The sequence below is a fragment of the Musca autumnalis genome, unplaced genomic scaffold, assembly GCF_047663935.1.
Source record: "Musca autumnalis isolate F117 unplaced genomic scaffold, ASM4766393v1 scaffold_3, whole genome shotgun sequence".
NCBI lineage: Eukaryota > Metazoa > Arthropoda > Insecta > Diptera > Muscidae > Musca > Musca autumnalis.
This window is the reverse complement of record NW_027411866.1, coordinates 6,073,544-6,093,917: the sequence shown is the minus strand read 5'-3', so window position 1 is coordinate 6,093,917 and position 20,374 is coordinate 6,073,544. Positions and strand designations below refer to the sequence as shown.

At 33.1% G+C, this 20,374-nt stretch overlaps 1 protein-coding gene across 1 annotated transcript in view; it reads right to left on the bottom strand.

Annotated features, from left to right (window-relative positions):
- The window catches only part of LOC141398662 (uncharacterized), a 156,299-nt gene that overhangs the window by 130,492 nt on the left and 5,433 nt on the right, over positions 1 to 20,374 (bottom strand). Inside the window, 2 exon segments of the mRNA XM_073976184.1 lie at positions 10,102 to 11,035; positions 12,185 to 12,361. Coding sequence (XP_073832285.1) covers positions 10,102 to 10,212 — 111 coding nt within the window. The 5' untranslated portion in view covers positions 10,213 to 11,035; positions 12,185 to 12,361.

Sequence of the window (20,374 nt, the reverse complement as noted above, 5' to 3'; positions counted from 1 at the left end):
TCCTTGCTGGTGTTTGCAGGAAAGGTGTCTGTTTACTTTTTACATTTTTCTTGCTAAAGAGAATAAAAACTCCTTACTCTCCGAGAAAGATCTTGCTGGACAATTCTTGCTCGGAAAATAACCAGACAGACCTATATAACCAAAATATTTGGCAACCCTTGCAATTTAGAGGAATTTTCATAACTAGAAAAATGAAGCTTAGGCAGTCTACTAAGTCTAAGTTAAGGCGTTAGATATAGTCCTTCGTTTCATAAATTCGCTTAGAATATAACTATTTTTTCTCATTTTTAATTTAATTTAAGAAATTTCCAATTTTTCTCTAGAAAAATCTCAAAAAAATTTCAAAAATCCAATTAAAATTTAAAAATATATTTCAAACACACCACAAGCCAAGGGGAATAACTAATGAAACCCAATCCACCAATTTTGTTGCTAAATTTATGGCATTTCCGCACATTGTTTTTTTATCTAAAGCCAATAAAATAGCCAAACTAACCAAAAATACCAACGCAACAAACCATCAGCCAACGATAACAGTTCAACATAAAATATAGTTAAAATATTGCCTTAAAGTCCTTACATTGTCCTTTTATGTAAATTGTTTACAATGGGGCGGGGAACGACAAACAGCACTGCAGCAACAACAGCAGCAGTGGTAGAAAAAAACAATAAATACAAAAAATTTGCGGATGTACAAATGGGTGGGTGTGTCTGTCTGTGTGCTGGTACCATCATTAAGGTGTGATTTATAACACAATTCAAGGACATTTTAAATGACAAACAATTGTCATAGTGTCATTGTGTTGTAACATCGTTTGTCTTTATTCCCAGCAACATACATACACACAAACATACACGACAACGACGACGACGACAAATAACAACACTGATGTTGATGATGATGACGTCGAGGACATGTCTACAAAACTAGTAGAAAAAAGGAAATCTGGTACTTGAGGAGTACTTAATCGCATGTACTTGAAACAGACAACAGTAGAAAATAGAAAAAATGAACGGACGGACGTACGAACGGATCTATGGCCGCATAACATGTAGAGTAGCTACCCAGTGGTTTAGTTGTAAATATAAAAATAACACGCTCTCTCTCACACACACACACACTGGCTGACAAACAATGACATTTAATATTTCTTTTTTTGTACGAAAAAAGTCAAACTTATAGTTGTATGTAGATAGTAGTGACAGCAGCTGTAAAATGTCAGGAAAACCGCTGGTATTAAAACACAGCAACAAAGAAAGAAACACAAGAAAAAATAAAAGAATAATAAAGATGTTCAACATTCCGACATTAAGCATGGCATGCATGATGGAAAAGTGTCTTCCTGATGACGTTGAAAACAACAACAAATTCCCAAAAAAATAAGAAAAACTCATAAACCCAGCAGGTATTATGACATTCATGGTGATGAGCCGTGTTAGAGGTGGCGGCGGTGGCACAGGGGTTGGCAGAGATAAGAAAATCAAGTAAATAGTTGAACTAAACATAAGCTGCAGCGCGGTGTCGCCTAGATAAATACACACATACTTGTAGAGAGCAGTGTAGTGTGAAAGAATGCATTATTAATAAATAAATATGCTAACATACACCAACACACACACTTTCTAAGATGTATTGTAAAATACACAAATCTTTCAAGATATGCTGAGAAATTCAAGGCTAAATTACCACTTGGGGAGTTGTTTTGGGGGTTCTTTGTAATGCAAATAATGTCAGAGTTTGGGTTGCCATGCCAGGAAATTAATAATATTTAAAAAAAAACAAAATAATTTAAATAAGTGAAACTTATGGTCTGTTCCAGTACTGCAATAATCTACTAATTTTTACTATTTTTTCCGACAACATAAAGGAAAAAATGCATTAGTCTTCTGGAAGAGGTAACTTCTGATGAAGACTCATTGGAGGCATCCGATTTCAATATTTATGGAATATTTTTAACACAAAATCCATGTCTATTTTTGTTGGGAAACGGTAATCCACTTGAGTGATCACCAAGTAGTTGTGTGAGTGTCTACCACCACATGCACGGTGTTGTCTTGAGGGTATAATATTGCATTTTTATTTCTTGTTACCTGTTATCGCTGTCATAATCCTATTTGAGGTTAGGTTGTCATAAAACCTTTCAAAAATATTTTTTAATTTATGACTTAATAATATTAGTGATAACGGAAACCCCTGCGCTAAGGAGCATACACAAGGGATTAGCCCATGTGATATTCACATGGATCCTTGTTTGGTTTCTTTATCAGATCAATAACAAGTAATCCCGTTGAGAGGGTATTAAGGTGTGAAAATATAGATGTATGTAGATACTTGAGGTATTGGCATATTTACCTAAACACACCGTAATTTTATGAGATTATATTTAGTTACTACCTGAGATCTTTGGTTTAATCTTTATTATGGAGATAAAAGTAAAGAAGAAGTTAGTTCAAATAAGTGGATTTAAAATATTGTTATATCAACTTACTTGAACTAAGTGCTATGAAAACAGGATGAATAGCAAATATGATCCTTTAATGTTATCTTTACATTTATTTTTCCTCGGAATATTTCATAGGATTTATGGTACCCTGCCTGTTTTATTTACTTGCTAACATATTTTGCTTTGTAGTCTGATATTTTAAGGGTTTAACTAATGGGTTAGATAAGTTCCAGTCACTTACTAAAATATCTGGGTTCATTGTTTCTTAAAAAGAATAATAAAATAAATAAGTAAAGTCCTACTTCTACTTTTATTTTTGTGCTTATTTAAACTCAGGTCGAAGGACCAAGATAATTCGGCCAGATTATGAAAGAGGGCCGAAAAAAAGAAGACACGTGTATCGGCGTTTTGAAAGTTTACGTCGAGAAGTAACCTAATAATACTATAAAAAAGTCTAAAAGTTTAACAAATAATTTCTACCTATAATATCTAATTTTGTAACGTCATTTTCTTAACAAAGTGTTTTACTCAGATATATAGTTTGTTTTGGGACTTATAGTGAAATTTTGTGTAGAATATTTCTTCTTTTAACAACTTTCGTCTAAAACTAAATTTCATGTTACTTTCATGCATCAACACGAAAAAGAACAAAACTAATTTATTCAAAAAATATTTGGGTATTTTGTTGGCAAACTTGATGTATATATTTTCTTGATATATATTGTAAATACATATTTCATTTATTCGGCGACTTATATTGAAATTTGGTGGAGATTATTTTTGTTTTTGACGTCTTCTATCTAGAATGAAGTTTTGTGGGACAAAACTTAATAAACTCAGATAAAGCACAACATTAACCCTAAAACGTGATTTTACTTTTGGCAGATTCCTGGCGTTTAGGTACGATTTAGAGTTTTGGTGTATTCGGGGACCTATAGTAAAATTTTATGACAAATAATTTTGTAGAATATTTTGATCTGATACGATCTCATTTTAAAGGACTTTTTAAACGTTTTTGAAAAAAGGGACCAAAAAGACCCCTTTAGTGACTCGTATGAGGGTTAATTTTTTCATAAAAAGATACCCCGCAATCTTGCCAGTAATATTGCCAAAGACACTTTATACCTAAAATGCAAGGATTCCAAGGAATCTGATGACGAATATTTCAAAACCTGTAGAAATGGGCGAAACTTGCCACGCCTATTTAGGTTACTTCTCGACGTAAACTTTCAAAACGCCGATACACGTGTCTTCTTTTTTTGGTCCTCTTTCATAATCTGCACGGGGTTTCTTGTAATTTTAAAAAAGTTCAATTTTGTTGTACAGTTTTATTTACTCTTTCTGGAATGAGAATAATTAATAAGTCTCAGAGAAGAATGTCACCAAAAGGCAATACAGCTCTAGACTGTCTCTAATAAGCAAATGTTTTTATTCAGCTCGAAGGACCAAAATGTTTGATTCCCAGGCCAATGTTGATTCTATGTAGATGGTGTATCTATTCATCTCGAAGTACCATGAAATTGATTTGCCTTCTTTCAGAATCATTAAGTAGTTCGAAGAGTCAGTTTTTGTTCTATTTTAAAAAATTCTGAGACCCACATTTTATCCTATCCATATTTTGCAGCCTTAGAAGACCGCCGAAAGGCAATACAGTCCTAAGCTAATCTTGGCGACAATTTGACGAATGCAATGCAGTCATAAACTCTTGATACTTATGTCCTCAACTCCAAGGACGTCATTTACGGCTCAAAGTCCTATTTTTATACCCTTTACCGCAGTATGGAGGATACATTAAGTTTTTCCCCGTTTGTAACGCATTAAAAAAATTCAATGCATGTCCGTCTGTCTGTTGTAATCCATCTAGCATCCATACAAAATCGAGATAGGACGCTGAAATTGGAATGGGAAATTGGAAATATGCGTCTTTTGTTTGCAGGCAGGTCAAGTTCGATGATGGGCTATATCGGTCCACGTTTTTCTATAGCCCTCATATAAAAGTACCGCCCGATTGCAGGTATTTTGAAGTTTTTAGTCACATTTTCAGACCGATTTAGCTATAATTTGACATTTAGGGTTCCTAGTGACCAAAAAACTTATATTCCAAAAATTACGGACATAGGTCCATGTTTTGGTATAACCCCCATATAACGGTACCTCCCGATTTTCAGTATTTTGAGGATTTTAGCTACAGTTTTTAACCGATCAGGTCGATTTTTATCTGATTTTTAACCGATCAGGGTAAAATTCTGATTCGATCTATGCATGTCCGTCCGTCTGTTGTAATCACTCCAGCATCCACAATAAAATTGAAATAGGACTCTGAAATTTTGGAAAGACGCGTCTTTTGTTTGCAGGCAGGTCAAATTCGATGATGGGCTATATCGGTCCTCGTTTTTGTATATCCCCCATATAGCAGTACCGCCTGATTTCAGGTATTTTGACGTTTTTAGTCACATTTTCAGACCAAATTAGCTGTAATTTAACAATTAACAATTTAACTTATATTCCAAAAATTGCAGACCTAGGTTAATGTTTTGGTATAACCCCCATATAACGATACCTCCCGATTTTCGGTATTCTGAGGATTTAAGCTACAGTTTTTAACCGATCAGGTCAATTTTTTATCAGACTTTTAACCGATCAGGTCAATTTTTTATCTGACTTTTAACCGATCAGGGTAAAATTCTGATTCGATCTATGCATGTCCGTCCGTCCGTCTGTTGTAATCACTCTAGCATCCACAATAAAATTGAAATATGACTCTGAAATTTTGGAAAGACGCGCCTTTTGTTTGCAGGCAGGTCAAGTTCGATGATGGGCTATATTGATCCACGTTTTTGTATAGCCCTTGTATAACAGTACCGCCCGATTTCAGATATTTTGACGTTTTTTGTCACATTTTCAGACCGATTTAGCTATAATATGACATTCAGGGTTCCTAGTGAACAAAAAACTTATATTCCAAAAATTACGGGCATAGGTCCATGTTTGGGTATAACCCCCATATAACAATACCTCCCGATTTTCAGTATTTTGAGGATTTTAGCTACAGTTTTAACCGATCAGGTCGATTTTTATTTCATTTTTAACCGACCAGGGTCAAATTCCGTCCGTCTGTTGTTATCACTCTAGTATCCACTAAAAAACGGAGTTAGGACCTGCAATTTTGGAAAGATGGGTGTTTTGTTTGCATGTAGGCTATATCGGACCACGTTTTGGTATAGTCCCTTATGGAGGTACCGCCCGATTTCAGGTATTTTGACGTTTTTAGTCACATTTTCAGACCCAATTAGCTATAACATGACGTTTAGGGTTCTTAGCGACCAAAAAATGTTTATTCCACAAAATTAAGGACATATGTCCACGTTTAGGTACAACCCCCATATAACGGTACCTCCCAATTTTCGGTATTTTCGAGGATTTCAGCTGCAATTTTAAACTGAATTAGCTGTAATTTGACATTTGAGGTTCTCAGTGCTCACAAAACTTCTTCACCGAAAATCGTCAACATGGGCCCATGTTTTGGTATATCCCCCATATAAAGGTACCTTCCGATTTTCGGTATATTGAGGATTTTAGCTACTATTTTTAACTGAACTAGCTATAATTTGACAATTGAGGTTCGCAATGGACACAAAACTCCTTCACTGAAAATCGTCAACATATGTCCATGGTTTGGTATAGCCCCCATATAACGGTACCTCCCGATTTTCGGTATTTTAAGGATTTTAGCTACAATTTTTAACCGAACTAGCTGTAATTTGACATTTGAGGTTCTTAGTGGCCACGAAAGTTTTCCACCAAAAATCGTCAACATAGGTTCATGTTTTTGTATAGCCCCCATATAACGTTACCTCCCGATTTTCGGTATTTTGATTATTTTAACTAAAATTTTTAACCGAACTAGCTGTAATTTGACATTTGAGGTTCTTAGTGACCACGAAAGTTCTCCACCAAAAATCGTCAACACACATATGTATGTCAATGTTTTGGTATAGACCCCATATAACGATACCTCCAGATCTTCGGTATTTTGAGGGTCTTAGCTACATTGGTTCGTAATTAAAAAAACAACGTTTCCGGCACGCCAAACTTAAAGACTTGTTACTTGTTGTTCTTTATTTTGTTCTATCAGCAGTCATAATCGTTAAATGGATCAAGGACTACGTTTTGCAGCATTAGATGGTCGCCGAATGGCAATGTAGTCCGAAACTGTTAGTACGTTTATACTCATACTCATGTCGAAGAACCGATATTTCTGATTAAAAGTCCAATTTGTATTCTATCTACATTACGAATCCTGAACTAGGTCTAAGGATAATTTTCTAACTTAAGAAGGAGCCCGAATTTGAAGGCTGACCCAAATCATTCTTAGATATGAGATTTTATTTATCTCGAAGGACCAACTTTTTAAGAAGAAACCCAGATAACGACACCGAGATTTACTCTGGAGTCCGAACTTTTAAATAGCTCGTAGGCACTAGAAGGCCATATAACGACAAAGCAGTTTTCAACTAATCTTATCTATGAGTTTTATTCTTCCAAAAACACAGAAAAAATTTCTTGAACTGATTTAAAAATGAAAGCAAAGCAAAAACAGTTTACCCTCCCCTCGTCGCTTCTGTGTCATCTATTGCACCACACTCACCGCTCTTTATTATAAAATAAGCGAGAGCCCTGTTGTTACGCTCTTTGACAAAAATCCTCTCTCCACCCATAACAAATATGTTCTAACATAAAAAAATATGTTGGTACCCAAACAAATAAAATTGAGATATGTTACAAAATGTTGCAAACATATATTTGTTTGGACACAAAACAAATTATGTTCGGATCCAAACATATATTTGTTTGCAACGAGTCCCAAATAAATATATGTGTGGATCCAAACATATTTCTAACATATATTTTTCTATACGAAAAGTCATCTCCGATGAACTTTTCTATAGGAAAAGTCATCTCCGATGAACTTTTCTATAGGAAAAGTCATATCCGATGAACTTTTCTATAGGAAAAGTCATCTCCGATGAACTTTTCTATAGGAAAAGTCATCTCCGATGAACTTTTCTATAGGAAAAGTCATCTCCGATGAACTTTTCTATAGGAAAAGTCATCTCCGATGAACTTTTCTATAGGAAAAGTCATCTCCGATGAACTTTTCTATAGGAAAAGTCATCTCCGATGAACTTTTCTATAGGAAAAGTCATCTCCGATGAACTTTTCTATAGGAAAAGTCATCTCCGATGAACTTTTCTATAGGAAAAGTCATCTCCGATGAACTTTTCTATAGGAAAAGTCATCTCCGATGAACTTTTCTATAGGAAAAGTCATCTCCGATGAACTTTTCTATAGGAAAAGTCATCTCCGATGAACTTTTCTATAGGAAAAGTCATCTCCGATGAACTTTTCTATAGGAAAAGTCATCTCCGATGAACTTTTCTATAGGAAAAGTCATCTCCGATGAACTTTTCTATACGAAAAGTCATCTCCGATGAACTTTTCTATAGGAAAAGTCATCTCCGATGAACTTTTCTATACGAAAAGTCATCTCCGATGAACTTTTCTATACGAAAAGTCATCTCCGATGAACTTTTCTATACGAAAAGTCATCTCCGATGAACTTTTCTATACGAAAAGTCATCTCCGATGAACATTTCTATACGAAAAGTCATCTCCGATGAACTTTTCTATACGAAAAGTCATCTCCGATGAACTTTTCTATACGAAAAGTCATCTCCGATGAACTTTTCTATACGAAAAGTCATCTCCGATGAACTTTTCTATACGAAAAGTGATCTCCGATGAACTTTTCTATACGAAAAGTCATCTGCGATGAACTTTTCTATACGAAAAGTCATCTCCGAAAAGTCAACTCCGATGAACTTTTCTATACGAAAAGTAATCTCCGATGAACTTTTCTATACGAAACGTCATCGCCGATGAACTTTTCTATACGAAAGTCATAGCCAATGAACTCATCTTCGATGAACTTTTCTATAGGAAAATTCTTCTTCGATGAACTTTTCTATAGGAAAATTCATCTTCGATAGACTATTCTAAAGGAAAATTCCTTTTCGATAAATTTTTCTATGGGAAAATTCATCTTCGATGAACTTTTCTATAGGAAAATTCATCTTCGATGAACCCTTCTATAGGAAAATTCATCTTCGATGATCTTTTCTATGGGAAAATTGATCTTCGATGAACTTTTCTATAGGAAAATTCATCTTCGATGAACTTTTCTATAGGAAAATTCATCTTTGATGAATTTTACTATAGGAAAATTCTTCTTCGTTGAACTTTTCTGTAGGAAAATTCATCTTCGATGAACTTTTCTATAGGAAAATTCATATTCGATGAACTTTTCTATAGGAAAATTCATATTCGATGTACTTTTCTATAGGAAAATTCATCTTCGTTGAACTTTTCTATAGGATAATTCATCTTCGATGAACTTTTCTATAGGAAAATTCAACTTCGATGAACTTTTCTATAGGAAAATTCATCTTCGATGAACTTTTCTATAGGAAAATTCATCTTCGATGAACTTTTCTATAGGAAAATTCATCTTCGATGAACTTTTCTATAGGAAAATCCATCTTCAATAAACTTTTCTATAGGAAAATTCCTTTTCGATAAACTTTTCTATAGGAAAATTCATCTTCGATGAACTTTTCTATAGGAAAATTCGTCTTTGATAAACTTTTCTATAGGAAAATTCATTTTCGATAATTTTTCTAAAGGAATATTCATCTTCAAAAAACTTTTCTATACCAAAAATCATCTGCCTTGAATTTTTGATCTCAGGAATTAAAAAAAAACGTTGAAATTTAAATTTCATAATTTAATATTTGGACATATTTACTGTTATCTTCTCACCCCATTACGAGATAAGTGAACTATGCAGATTTCGATAATATTTTTACACATGACATAAAACACAACATACTAGCTGCTATTGTTGTTGTTGTAAATGCAAAAAGTTCACTTTGATTCTAAGAAGTAGAGAAAAAAAAACTTTTGCTTCAAAGTTCTTTGTTTATCAAATTGTCAACAAAGAAAAACAACAAACAGCAAAAAAAAAAAATAGTTACTGTTTGTGGATGTAGATGCTCTTATCTGAAGTGGAAGAAATGCTGCTGCTGCTGGAAACGTTTGTTTTGCAGTATTTTAGATCGTCACCGAGATGTGTGTGAGTGTGTAAAATTTGTTTGTCTATGGGAATACAAACACTTGCAGAAAAACTTAATGTTTTTAATTTCTCTATTTCTGTTTTTTTTCTTTTGTTGTTCTTAAACAAAGTTTGAAAAATTTCTTATCACAGGAAAAACGGGAAAGAATGTAAGGAAAATGGTCATCCAAAAGTGTGGACAATTGCCAAGAGCCTCAAGGGAATACTTTACCATGAAAAAAATCCTATGTAGTTAGGATAAATGTTGCAAAACTATGGTTTTTTGTTTCATGGTTTTCAACAAACAAACCATCCAACAAGAAGAAAGTTTTAAACTTTTGAGAACAAAACTTCTAATTGAGATAGTAGAAGCAACAAAAAAAGAGAGAGCAAAAATGGGATATTATTATCCTTTTATATACGTACATGTAGATAGATATCTATGTATGTGTATTATATTTTAATGTTATAAAAATAAAAACTCACCTCAAGATAAACATCGCTATCCGGATTGAAGGTGTCATTAACCCGCTGAAATGTATAGTTCACATGCGGTATTGAGTGTAGAATTCTAACAAGTATGCTGGGCTGCTCCATGATGATGATGAAGATGGCGGCGGTGAAACTGATGCACAGATGGTTGGCTAAGGTGTACAAAAAATTGCGATGTGAGGGTGGTTGGGAGGTAAAAAAGAAATAAAATCCACCACACACGCACTTACGGTGCTGTTCGGGCTGGCTCTCACTTGTGTTTTGCTAAACTCTTTGGAGTTTTTTTTTGCTATTTTTTGGTTTTCCTTCTTCTTCCTTTTTTGGAGCTAAGCCCGTAAGGATATGTAGTTGTTGTTGTTTAGATGGTAAATTGGCAACAACAATAAATTTTAAATATCTATGTATAACAACAAATGAATTTTGATTTTTTGACGTCACACACACTCACGACCGTTCGCTTGCTCGCTCTTTTACTATGCAGTCAGCCAAGCCTGCTGACAGCTAGGCAGTCAGTCAGTCAAACTGTCAATCACTGGCAATGTACTCTCCAAGCGAGATTTTGTTGAGGATGCTGTTTGCTGTCCAGTTGTCACCGCCAACACATCTGCTTTGCAAGGATGTTTTTTTTTGGGTTGTTTATTTTTTCGTTTGGATTTGTATAATTTTTGTTGTTGTTGTTATTATTATGTTGTTTAAACGGGATTTCACTTCACTTTTCTTTTTTTATGCATTGTTATGGCGTTTCTCTTCTTTTTCGTTACACTTTTTCTTTTGACTAAGGTTTCATTTGTTTCTTCTTGCTTGGTTTTTTATGTAACAATAATCCACCCAAGAATGTTGTTGAAGTAAAAACAAGAAGAAGCAGCATTCGTTGTCGCAGCAGCTGTAGCAGCAGATATCATTAGATCAGGGCGCAATCCTGTGTCCTCTGTAAAAATGAAAACGAGAACATTGCTAACATGTGCCAAAAATCATTGTTGTAGAGTAAACTGGAGTACGTTGTTGTTACGTACGTTACGTTTTAAGTAACAAACGTAACAGCAACAACAACAACAAAATCAGCACATGAAAGGGGGAGTTGTTGGCCGCCCCCTGTTTTTGGAATAATTGTCACACAACAATGCCAGTGGCTTATGATGTTGGATTATGCCCGCCGCTCACTGCCTTGTTGGACCAAATGGTCCTTCGTTAGGTTGCTGGCTTGGTTGGTATGTTGGCTGGTTGGTAGGTTGTTTGTTTTGTGTTGGGCCTCGTTGTTGTCGTTGTCGTCGTTGTACTCTGGGCTGCTGTGCTAGATTTTCACTTTCGTTTTCACACCCAAAAATTTTCACTTTCGTTTTCACACCCAAAAATATGTACTTATACAACAACAACAGCAAAGACGAGAACAACTATGGCAAAATACAGTAGCAGCAGCAGGAATAACATCAACATAAACCACCCAACAAGAGCAGCAACAACAACAAATCCCACAACCTAAAAACTCAGGCGAGGAAATTGGAGTACTGGGTCCCCCCTCTTTGGCGATTTTTATACAAATTACACTTATCACGCACTATTTGGATATTTTATATTTTCTTTTGCACACACACACGTATGAAGAACGAACACACACAATTTGTTTTACTATTTTTTTGGAACAATTATTTTTTCAATCAATCAATCATTCTTCCGTTAAAATAAATTTTCAATTATTTTTTGCTCTTTTTCTTTCAATTTAAAACAAAGAATTTTTTATTTTTGCTTCTTCTTCCACTTTTGTTTTGTGATTCAGGTTACACTTTAAAAATTTGTATTTTTTCCTTTTTCTAAATATTCCTGGCGAGGAGCGTACCAAACGTACGTTGTGCTTAGCTTCACGTATCCGTGCGTTTTGCTTACATTTCTCACTTCAGAGATACTAGTCACCGTTAAACAGGCAGGCAGGCTAAATTAATACAGGCAGCCAAACAATGAAACCTAACTTGGACTCTCTCTCAGAGAGTCTTGAAAATCCACCAGGGCAAGACCCACTTGCTCTCTGTCTGCCTTCAGAGTGGTTGTTGGTTGCTGTTCATTTTATTCTCACCACACTTGCCTCTTTCTTCCTCTGCACCACAGAGCAACTCACTTTGCTCTCTCCTTCATCTCATGGTGTATTTTGCTTTCACACTCTCTTTGCAGGATAATTATAATTCATGTTATTTTAGATGTGAATGCGTGTGTGTTTTCTTTTTGAAGCGAATTGATAGTATTTGGGTTGCCAAATACTTATCTGAAAAAATAGAAGAAAAAATAAAACCCACATTAAATTTAATTGTAAACACATTTTTGTAGTCGTTGTTGTTATTGTTGTATGTAGGTTTAATAATAAGTGTATTGCCGGCGATATGGAAAATTTGGGAAATTCCTCAACAGCTGATTAAATAATAAAATTACCCTCCTCTTTTCACATTAGTTTCATGGTTTTGACAAAAGATGAAAAACCTCAAGATTAGATTTTATGAGGGCGACACTTGAGAAATGGCGCCCAATTAGAAACGGTGAAATAAAGGATTAATGTAAAATAGTGGAAATAAAAAATGTTATGGCACGGGAATTTGTGACAAAATAATAACCGAGGCTCTATAAAATTTCCGCCAGATACTTTTTCCATGTTTTGCATTATAGGTTATTATGCATATTAACTGTATTTGACAAAGTGGATTGAGGGTATTTAGATTTCATGAAAGAGCCCAATGAAAGTCATATATATAATAAAAGTATTCCTCGAAAACTCCAAGGCTCCTATAAATATTTTTTTAAAAACTCCAAGCCTCCTATAAATATTTTTCAGAAACTCCAAGCCTTTTAACAATATTTTTCAAAAACTCCAAGCCTCGACTTCTAAAAATATTTCTCAAAAAATCCACGGCTTCTAAAAATATTTTTCAAAAAGTCCACGCCTTCTAAAAATATTTTTCAAAAAATCAACAACTTCTAAAAATATTTAAAAAAAAACAAAGCCTCCTTAAAATATTTTTAAAATTTAAAAATTCCACGTTTCTCAAAAAATTTTTAAGTAGTCCACGCCTCCTGAAAGTGTTTAAAAAATCCACGCCTCCTAAAAATATTTTTAAAATTTAAAAATTCCACGTTTCTCAAAAAATTTTTAAGTAGTCCACGCCTCCTGAAAGTGTTTAAAAAATCCACGCCTCCTGAAAGTGTTTAAAAAATCCACGCCTCCTAAAAATATTTTTAAAAAAATCCACGCCTCCTAAAAATATTTTTCCGAAAAATATTTTCAAAAATCCACGCCTTTTAAAATATTTTCAAAAATCCACGCCTTTTAAAATATTTTCAAAAATCCACGCCTTTTAAAATATTTTCAAAAATCCACGCCTTTTAAAATATTTTCAAAAATCCACGCCTTTTAAAATATTTTCAAAAATCCACGCCTTTTAAAATATTTTCAAAAATCCACGCCTTTTAAAATATTTTCAAAAATCCACGCCTTTTAAAATATTTTCAAAAATCCACGCCTTTTAAAATATTTTCAAAAATCCACGCCTTTTAAAATATTTTCAAAAATCCACGCCTTTTAAAATATTTTCAAAAATCCACGCCTTTTAAAATATTTTCAAAAATCCACGCCTTTTAAAATATTTTCAAAAATCCACGCCTTTTAAAATATTTTCAAAAATCCACGCCTTTTAAAATATTTTCAAAAATCCACGCCTTTTAAAATATTTTCAAAAATCCACGCCTTTTAAAATATTTTCAAAAATCCACGCCTTTTAATATATTTTCAAAAATCCACGCCTTTTAAAATAGTTTCAAAAATCCACGCCTTTTAAAATATTTTCAAAAATCCAGGCCTTTTAAAATATTTTCAAAAATCCACGCCTTTTAAAATATTTTTAAAAATCCACGCCTTTTAAAATATTTTCAAAAATCCACGCCTTTTAAAATATTTTTAAAAATCCACGCCTTTTAAAATATTTTCAAAAATCCACGCCTTTTAAAATATTTTCAAAAATCCACGCCTTTTAAAATATTTTCAAAAATTCACGCCTCCCAAAATATATATTTTAAAAATCCACGCCTCTTAAAAATATTTTTCAAAATATCCACGCCTTTTAAAATATTTTCAAAAATCCACGCCTTTTAAAATATTTTCAAAAATCCACGCCTCCTAAAAATATTTTTCAAAAAATCCACACCTCCTAAAATATTTTTTTCATAAAATCCACGCTTCCTAAAATATTTTTTCATAAAATCCACGCTTCCTAAAATATTTTTTCATAAGATCCACGCCTCCTCAAATATTTTTTCACAAAATCTACGCCTCTTAAAATATTTTTTCATAAAATCAACCCCTCCTTAAATTTTTTTTTTTTAAAAACCCACGCCTCCTAAAATATCTTTTTTCAAAAATCCACGCCTCCTAAGATATTTTTTCATAAAATCCAAGCCTCCTAAAATATTTTTTCAAAAATCCAAGCCTCCTAAAATATTTTTTCAAAAATCCAAGCCTCCTAAAATATTTTTTCATAAAATCCAAGCCTCCTAAAATATTTTTTCATAAAATCCACGCCTCCTAAAATATTTTTTCATAAAATCCACGCCTCCTAAAATATTTTTTCAAAAATCCATGCCTCCTAAAATATTTTTTCATAAAATCCACGCCTCCTAAAATATTTTTTCAAAAATCCAAGCCTCCTAAAATATTTTTTCATAAAATCCACGCCTCCTAAAATATTTTTTCAAAAATCCACGCCTCCTAAAATATTTTTTCATAAAATCCACGCCTCCTAAAATATTTTTTCAAAAATCCACGCCTCCTAAAATATTTTTTCATAAAATCCACGCCTCCTAAAATATTTTTTCAAAAATCCAAGCCTCCTAAAATATTTTTTCATAAAATCCACGCCTCCTAAAATATTTTTTCAAAAATCCACGCCTCCTAAAATATTTTTTCAAAAAATCCACGCCTCCTAAAATATTTTTTCAAAAACCCACGCCTCCCAAAATATCTTTTTTCATAAAATCCACGCCTCCTAAAATAATTTTTCATAAAATCCACGCCTCCCAAAATATTTTTTCATAAAATCCACGCCTCCTAAAATATTTTTTCATAAAATTCACGCCTCCTAAAATATTTTTTCATAAAATCCACGCCTCCTAAAATATTCTTTCAAAAATCCAAGCCTCCTAAAATATTTTTTCATAAAATCCACGCCTCCTAAAATATTTTTTCATAAAATCCACGCCTCCTAAAAAATTTTTTTCATAAAATCCACGCCTCCTAAAACTATTTTTTCATAAAATCCACGCCTCCTAAAACTATTTTTTCATTAATCCTCGCCTCCTAAAATATTTTTTCATAAAATCCACGCCTCCTAAAATATTTTTCATAAAATCCACGCCTCCTAAAATATTTGTTCATAAAATCCACGCCTCCTAAAATATTTTTTCATAAAATCCACGCCTCCTAAAACTATTTTTTCATAAAATCCACGCCTCCTAAAATATTTTTCATAAAATCCACGCCTCCTAAAATATTTGTTCATAAAATCCACGCCTCCTAAAATATTTTTTCATAAAATCCACGCCTCCTAAAACTATTTTTTCATAAAATCCACGCCTCCTAAAATATTTTTTCATAAATCCTCGCCTCCTAAAATATCTTTTCGTAAAATCCACGCCTCCTAAAAATTTTTTTCATAAAATCCACGCCTCCTAAAATATTTTTCATAAAATCCACGCCTCCTAAAATATTTTTCATAAAATCCACGCCTCCTAAAATATTTTTTCATAAAATCCACGCCTCCTAAAACTATTTTTTCATAAATCCTCGCCTCCTAAAATATTTTTTCATAAAATCCACGCCTCCTAAAATATTTTTCATAAAATCCACGCCTCCTAAAATATTTTTTCATAAAATCCACGCCTCCTAAAATATTTTTTCATAAAATCCACGCCTCCTAAAACTATTTTTTCATAAATCCTCGCCTCCTAAAATATTTTTTCATAAAATCCACGCCTCCTAAAAATTTTTTTCATAAAATCCACGCCTCCTAAAATATTTTTCATAAAATCCACGCCTCCTAAAACTATTTTTTCATAAATCCTCGCCTCCTAAAATATTTTTTCATAAAATCCACGCCTCCTAAAAAATTTTTTCATAAAATCCACGCCTCCTAAAATATTTTTCATAAAATCCACGCCTCCTAAAACTATTTTTTCATAAATCCTCGCCTCCTAAAATATTTTTTCATAAAATCCACGCCTCCTAAAAAATTTTTTCATAAAATCCACGCCTCCTAAAATATTTTTCATAAAATTCACGCCTCCTAAAACTATTTTTTCATAAATCCTCGCCTCCTAAAATATTTTTTCATAAAATCCACGCCTCCTAAAAAAGTTTTTCATAAAATCCACGCCTCCTAAAATATTTTTTCATAAAATCCACACCCCCTAAAATATTTTTTCATAAAATCCACGCCTCCTAAAATATTTTTTCAAAAATCCACGACTCCTAATATATTTTTTCATAAAATCCACGCCTCCTAAAATATTTTTTCATAAAATCCACGCCTCCTAAAATATTTTTTCAAAAATCCACGCCTCCTAAAATATTTTTTTCATAAAACCCACGCCTCCTAAAATATTTTTTTCATAAAATCCACGCCTCCTAAAATATTTTTTTCATAAAATCCACGCCTCCTAAAATATTTTTCATAAAATCCACGCCTCCTAAAATATTTTTTTCAAAAATCCACACCTCCTAAAATATTTTTTTCATAAAACCCACGCCTCCTAAAATATTTTTTTCATAAAATCCACGCCTCCTAAAATATTTTTCATAAAATCCACGCCTCCTAAAATATTTTTTCATAAAATCCACGCCTCCTAAAATATTTTTTCAAAAATCCACGCCGCCTAAAATATTTTTTTTCATCAAATCCACGCCTCCTAAAATATTTTTCATAAAATCCACTCCTCCTAAAATATTTTTTTCAAAAATCCACGCCTCCTAAAATATTTTTTTCATAAAACCCACGCCTCCTAAAATATTTTTTCATAAAATCCACGCCTCCTAAAATATTTTTGCATAAAATCCACGCCTCCTAAGTTGTATTGATTTTTTTAATAAAATCCAAGCCTCTTAAAACATTTTTAAAAAATCCACTCCTCCTAAAAATATTTTTCAAAAAATCCACGCGTCCTAATAATATTTTTCAAAAAAAAAAAAAAGTCAACGCCTGCTAAAAATATTTTAAAACACCACGCCTTCTAAAAATATTTTTCAAAAATCCACACCTTCTAAAAATTGTTTTCACAAAAATCCACGCCTTCTAAAAATATAAGAACATCAACACTAGTAAAATGGGGAAAAAGCGGCCGAATTTCCTCTAGGTTGGTACAAAAATGGCGTTCAATTAAAAAAAAAAATATTTTAAAATTGCATTGAACTGGAATCCGGACATATGCAGACAAGTCTTATACATCATAGTTTTCGCCACTACTATACCTCGGAGAATATCAACACTAGTGAAATGATAAAAAATCTCAGGGATTCCCCAACTGTACAAATATGGCGCCCAATTAAAAATATTTTATATTTAAAAATTTCATAGAACATGAATGCAGACATTTTTCTTAGACTTCACCATTCCTTTAGATTGGGGAATATCAACACTACTGAAATGAGGAAAAATCTTAGGAATTCATTAGTAGTATAGGTTTGATATACAAATGGCGCCCAATTAAAAATCTATTTTCCAACTTTTTTGAAAAAGTACTTTTGTAAGATCTGAAAAGATCACAAGGTTCGCTTCATTCTAAATAGAAGACCATCTAGAAAGTAATATGGACATTTTAAGGAGAAACCATCAAAACGGCGCCTAATTAATGCGAAGAGGTATGCAGTTAATAAAATTTTTCAATTTAATAAGATGAAAAGAAAATATACGAAGGTCCAAAATAGATAAAACATCCATTGTACATCAACTCTTTCGTTAAATATATCTTTTAGATAGCAGCGTGTTGACGACCCAGTTGTCGGATGCTTTTGCATTCGAATTTGGGAAGGTCAAGGTCGATCTGGTTACTGGCAGGAGGAACGGTATCCAACGATTGGACTCTGAGCATACTGTGGCCCGTCCACAAGAAAGGATATAAAACTGTGTGCTCGCACTATGGGGGTATAAGTCTTCTCCGTATTGCCTATAACGAAATAATGGGACCATACCAATGCGGCTTTTAAACTGACAGCTCCACCGTTGCCCAGATATTTACCTTGCGGTAAATCTTGGATCCAAGGGATACAGATCGACACTTACAATATTTTTGTCGATTATAAAGTAGAGCCCCCAGCTCAATGGTATTCCAAGCAATTTCTGAATTTGCTATTTCCACAAAGCTCATTCGGCTTTGTAAGATGATACCCGGTCCTCAGTTAAAATGGGAAATAACCTCTCCGAAGAGTTTAGTGCAAAAACAGGTTTCAGACAAGGAAACAGCCTTTCGTATGACCTATTCAACATTCTGCTGGAAAATATTATACGAGATGCGAAGATGACACTAATAGGATATGAAAATGATTTGAATTATTTGGGGTTTACGTTCTTGTAAAAAATGAGTGAAGATGCTAAAAGGACGACAAATCAATTGCACCCGTGTTGAAATAACATCTATGACATCGAATATTTTGCTGGGACATACGATGATTTGTTGCACGGGACCTGGGAGTCACACATTACTAGCTGTACAAATTACAACTCCCATTTTTACTCCACTAAGCAATTATTCAAATAACCAAATTTTTCAAGATAATTAAAGATTTCACCCGGTATTCATACAAATTGATCATGTGGCGCCCAATGTTTTTTGGAAATTTTAAGTATTCTCCAACTTAATTTAAAGATCAAAAGTTAATGGATGTTAAGACCCCACTCCCCCCTTTAATCATCTCTCTCTCTCTCTCTACAAATTGTATTTAATTTCGTTACTAATTTCAAAAACATAACTTAGCCTTGCATATTTTATAGACACATTTTGTCTGGCAACTGTCAATAGAGAGGAGATTGCATTCCAAGTTTGGCTTTTGTTTTTTGTGTGTAAATTTCTAGCTGTGACAAACAAACGAAGCAACAACAACAACAACAAAGAACTGCTCAGTTTTTATTGATAAAAGTATTTCAAAACAAGTTTTGTTTTCAAGCAAACACTTCAATATCGAAAACCAAATAAACAAATAACAGAGCTAAAGTCGAACTGGATTAGCCAATGCAAACTGTAATTCTGGGTTATGAAGAAGCAAAAAATACAAATCGATGTTAAATAAAACTTTGCCGAATGATAATCAAGCTTTGAAATGTAATAATTATGTTCATAGCCATAATTTATTTGTTTTCACCCGGGCTAGAAATATGAAACCAAATCAAGAGCAACAAAGCAGCAACTCAGCAAACGTCAACGAAGAAAATGATGATGACCGTAGCAAATCACAAGCGAACCAAAGTGCCACTCAAATTTCAAAAAGTGAGCAAAACAAAGCCCTGATTAAAATCGAAAAACAAAACAGAAAAGAAAAAAGCCGCATATCCACATTTTTTCAATGAATTGGCAATTTTTACAAAAAGGGCACACGTTTGCCATGTGCGTTCAATCAGAGGATCTGTGGTAAATATTGAAAAGATTGGTGGCATGTGTATTTGTCTGGCAATCTTATCGGTTTTCAAAGACAATATCTTGATAGCTGTGATGGAAGATTTTCAGAAAATATTTTTTTTTAGATTGGGCGCCAAATAGTTACATTAGAGGGAATCGAGGGGGTCTAAATTTGTTTTGGAAAATGTACCTCTATAAAAGACTGAACAAGTATACTCATTTACTCAAAGAGTGACACATTTCAAAAAATAAAGTTTCGAGAAAAACTCGTTTTATGTTGCCGTTTGAAATTTGACTTCCCAATTTAAAAAAGTTATTACACAAAAAATAAAATAACTACTTGGACCATCTTTTGTAAAGAACTAGCCAGATATCAGTACTTTCAAGATCAATCATGATTTGAAGTGTTTTTGTGCTTCATAAATTCGAAAAACTTTTTTGATACTTTATGCCAAACTCCTAGAAAATAATCTCTAACTCGTTGAGTTTTAGAGATATCAACTTGAAAATTTGGCACAAGATAAAGTAGAAGTCGTAGAAAAAATAGAAATTACCAAATCCAAACCCCATTTTTTGAGTTATGCCACTTTTTGTGTAAATGAGCGACATGGATTTCACAATCGCTTAGATT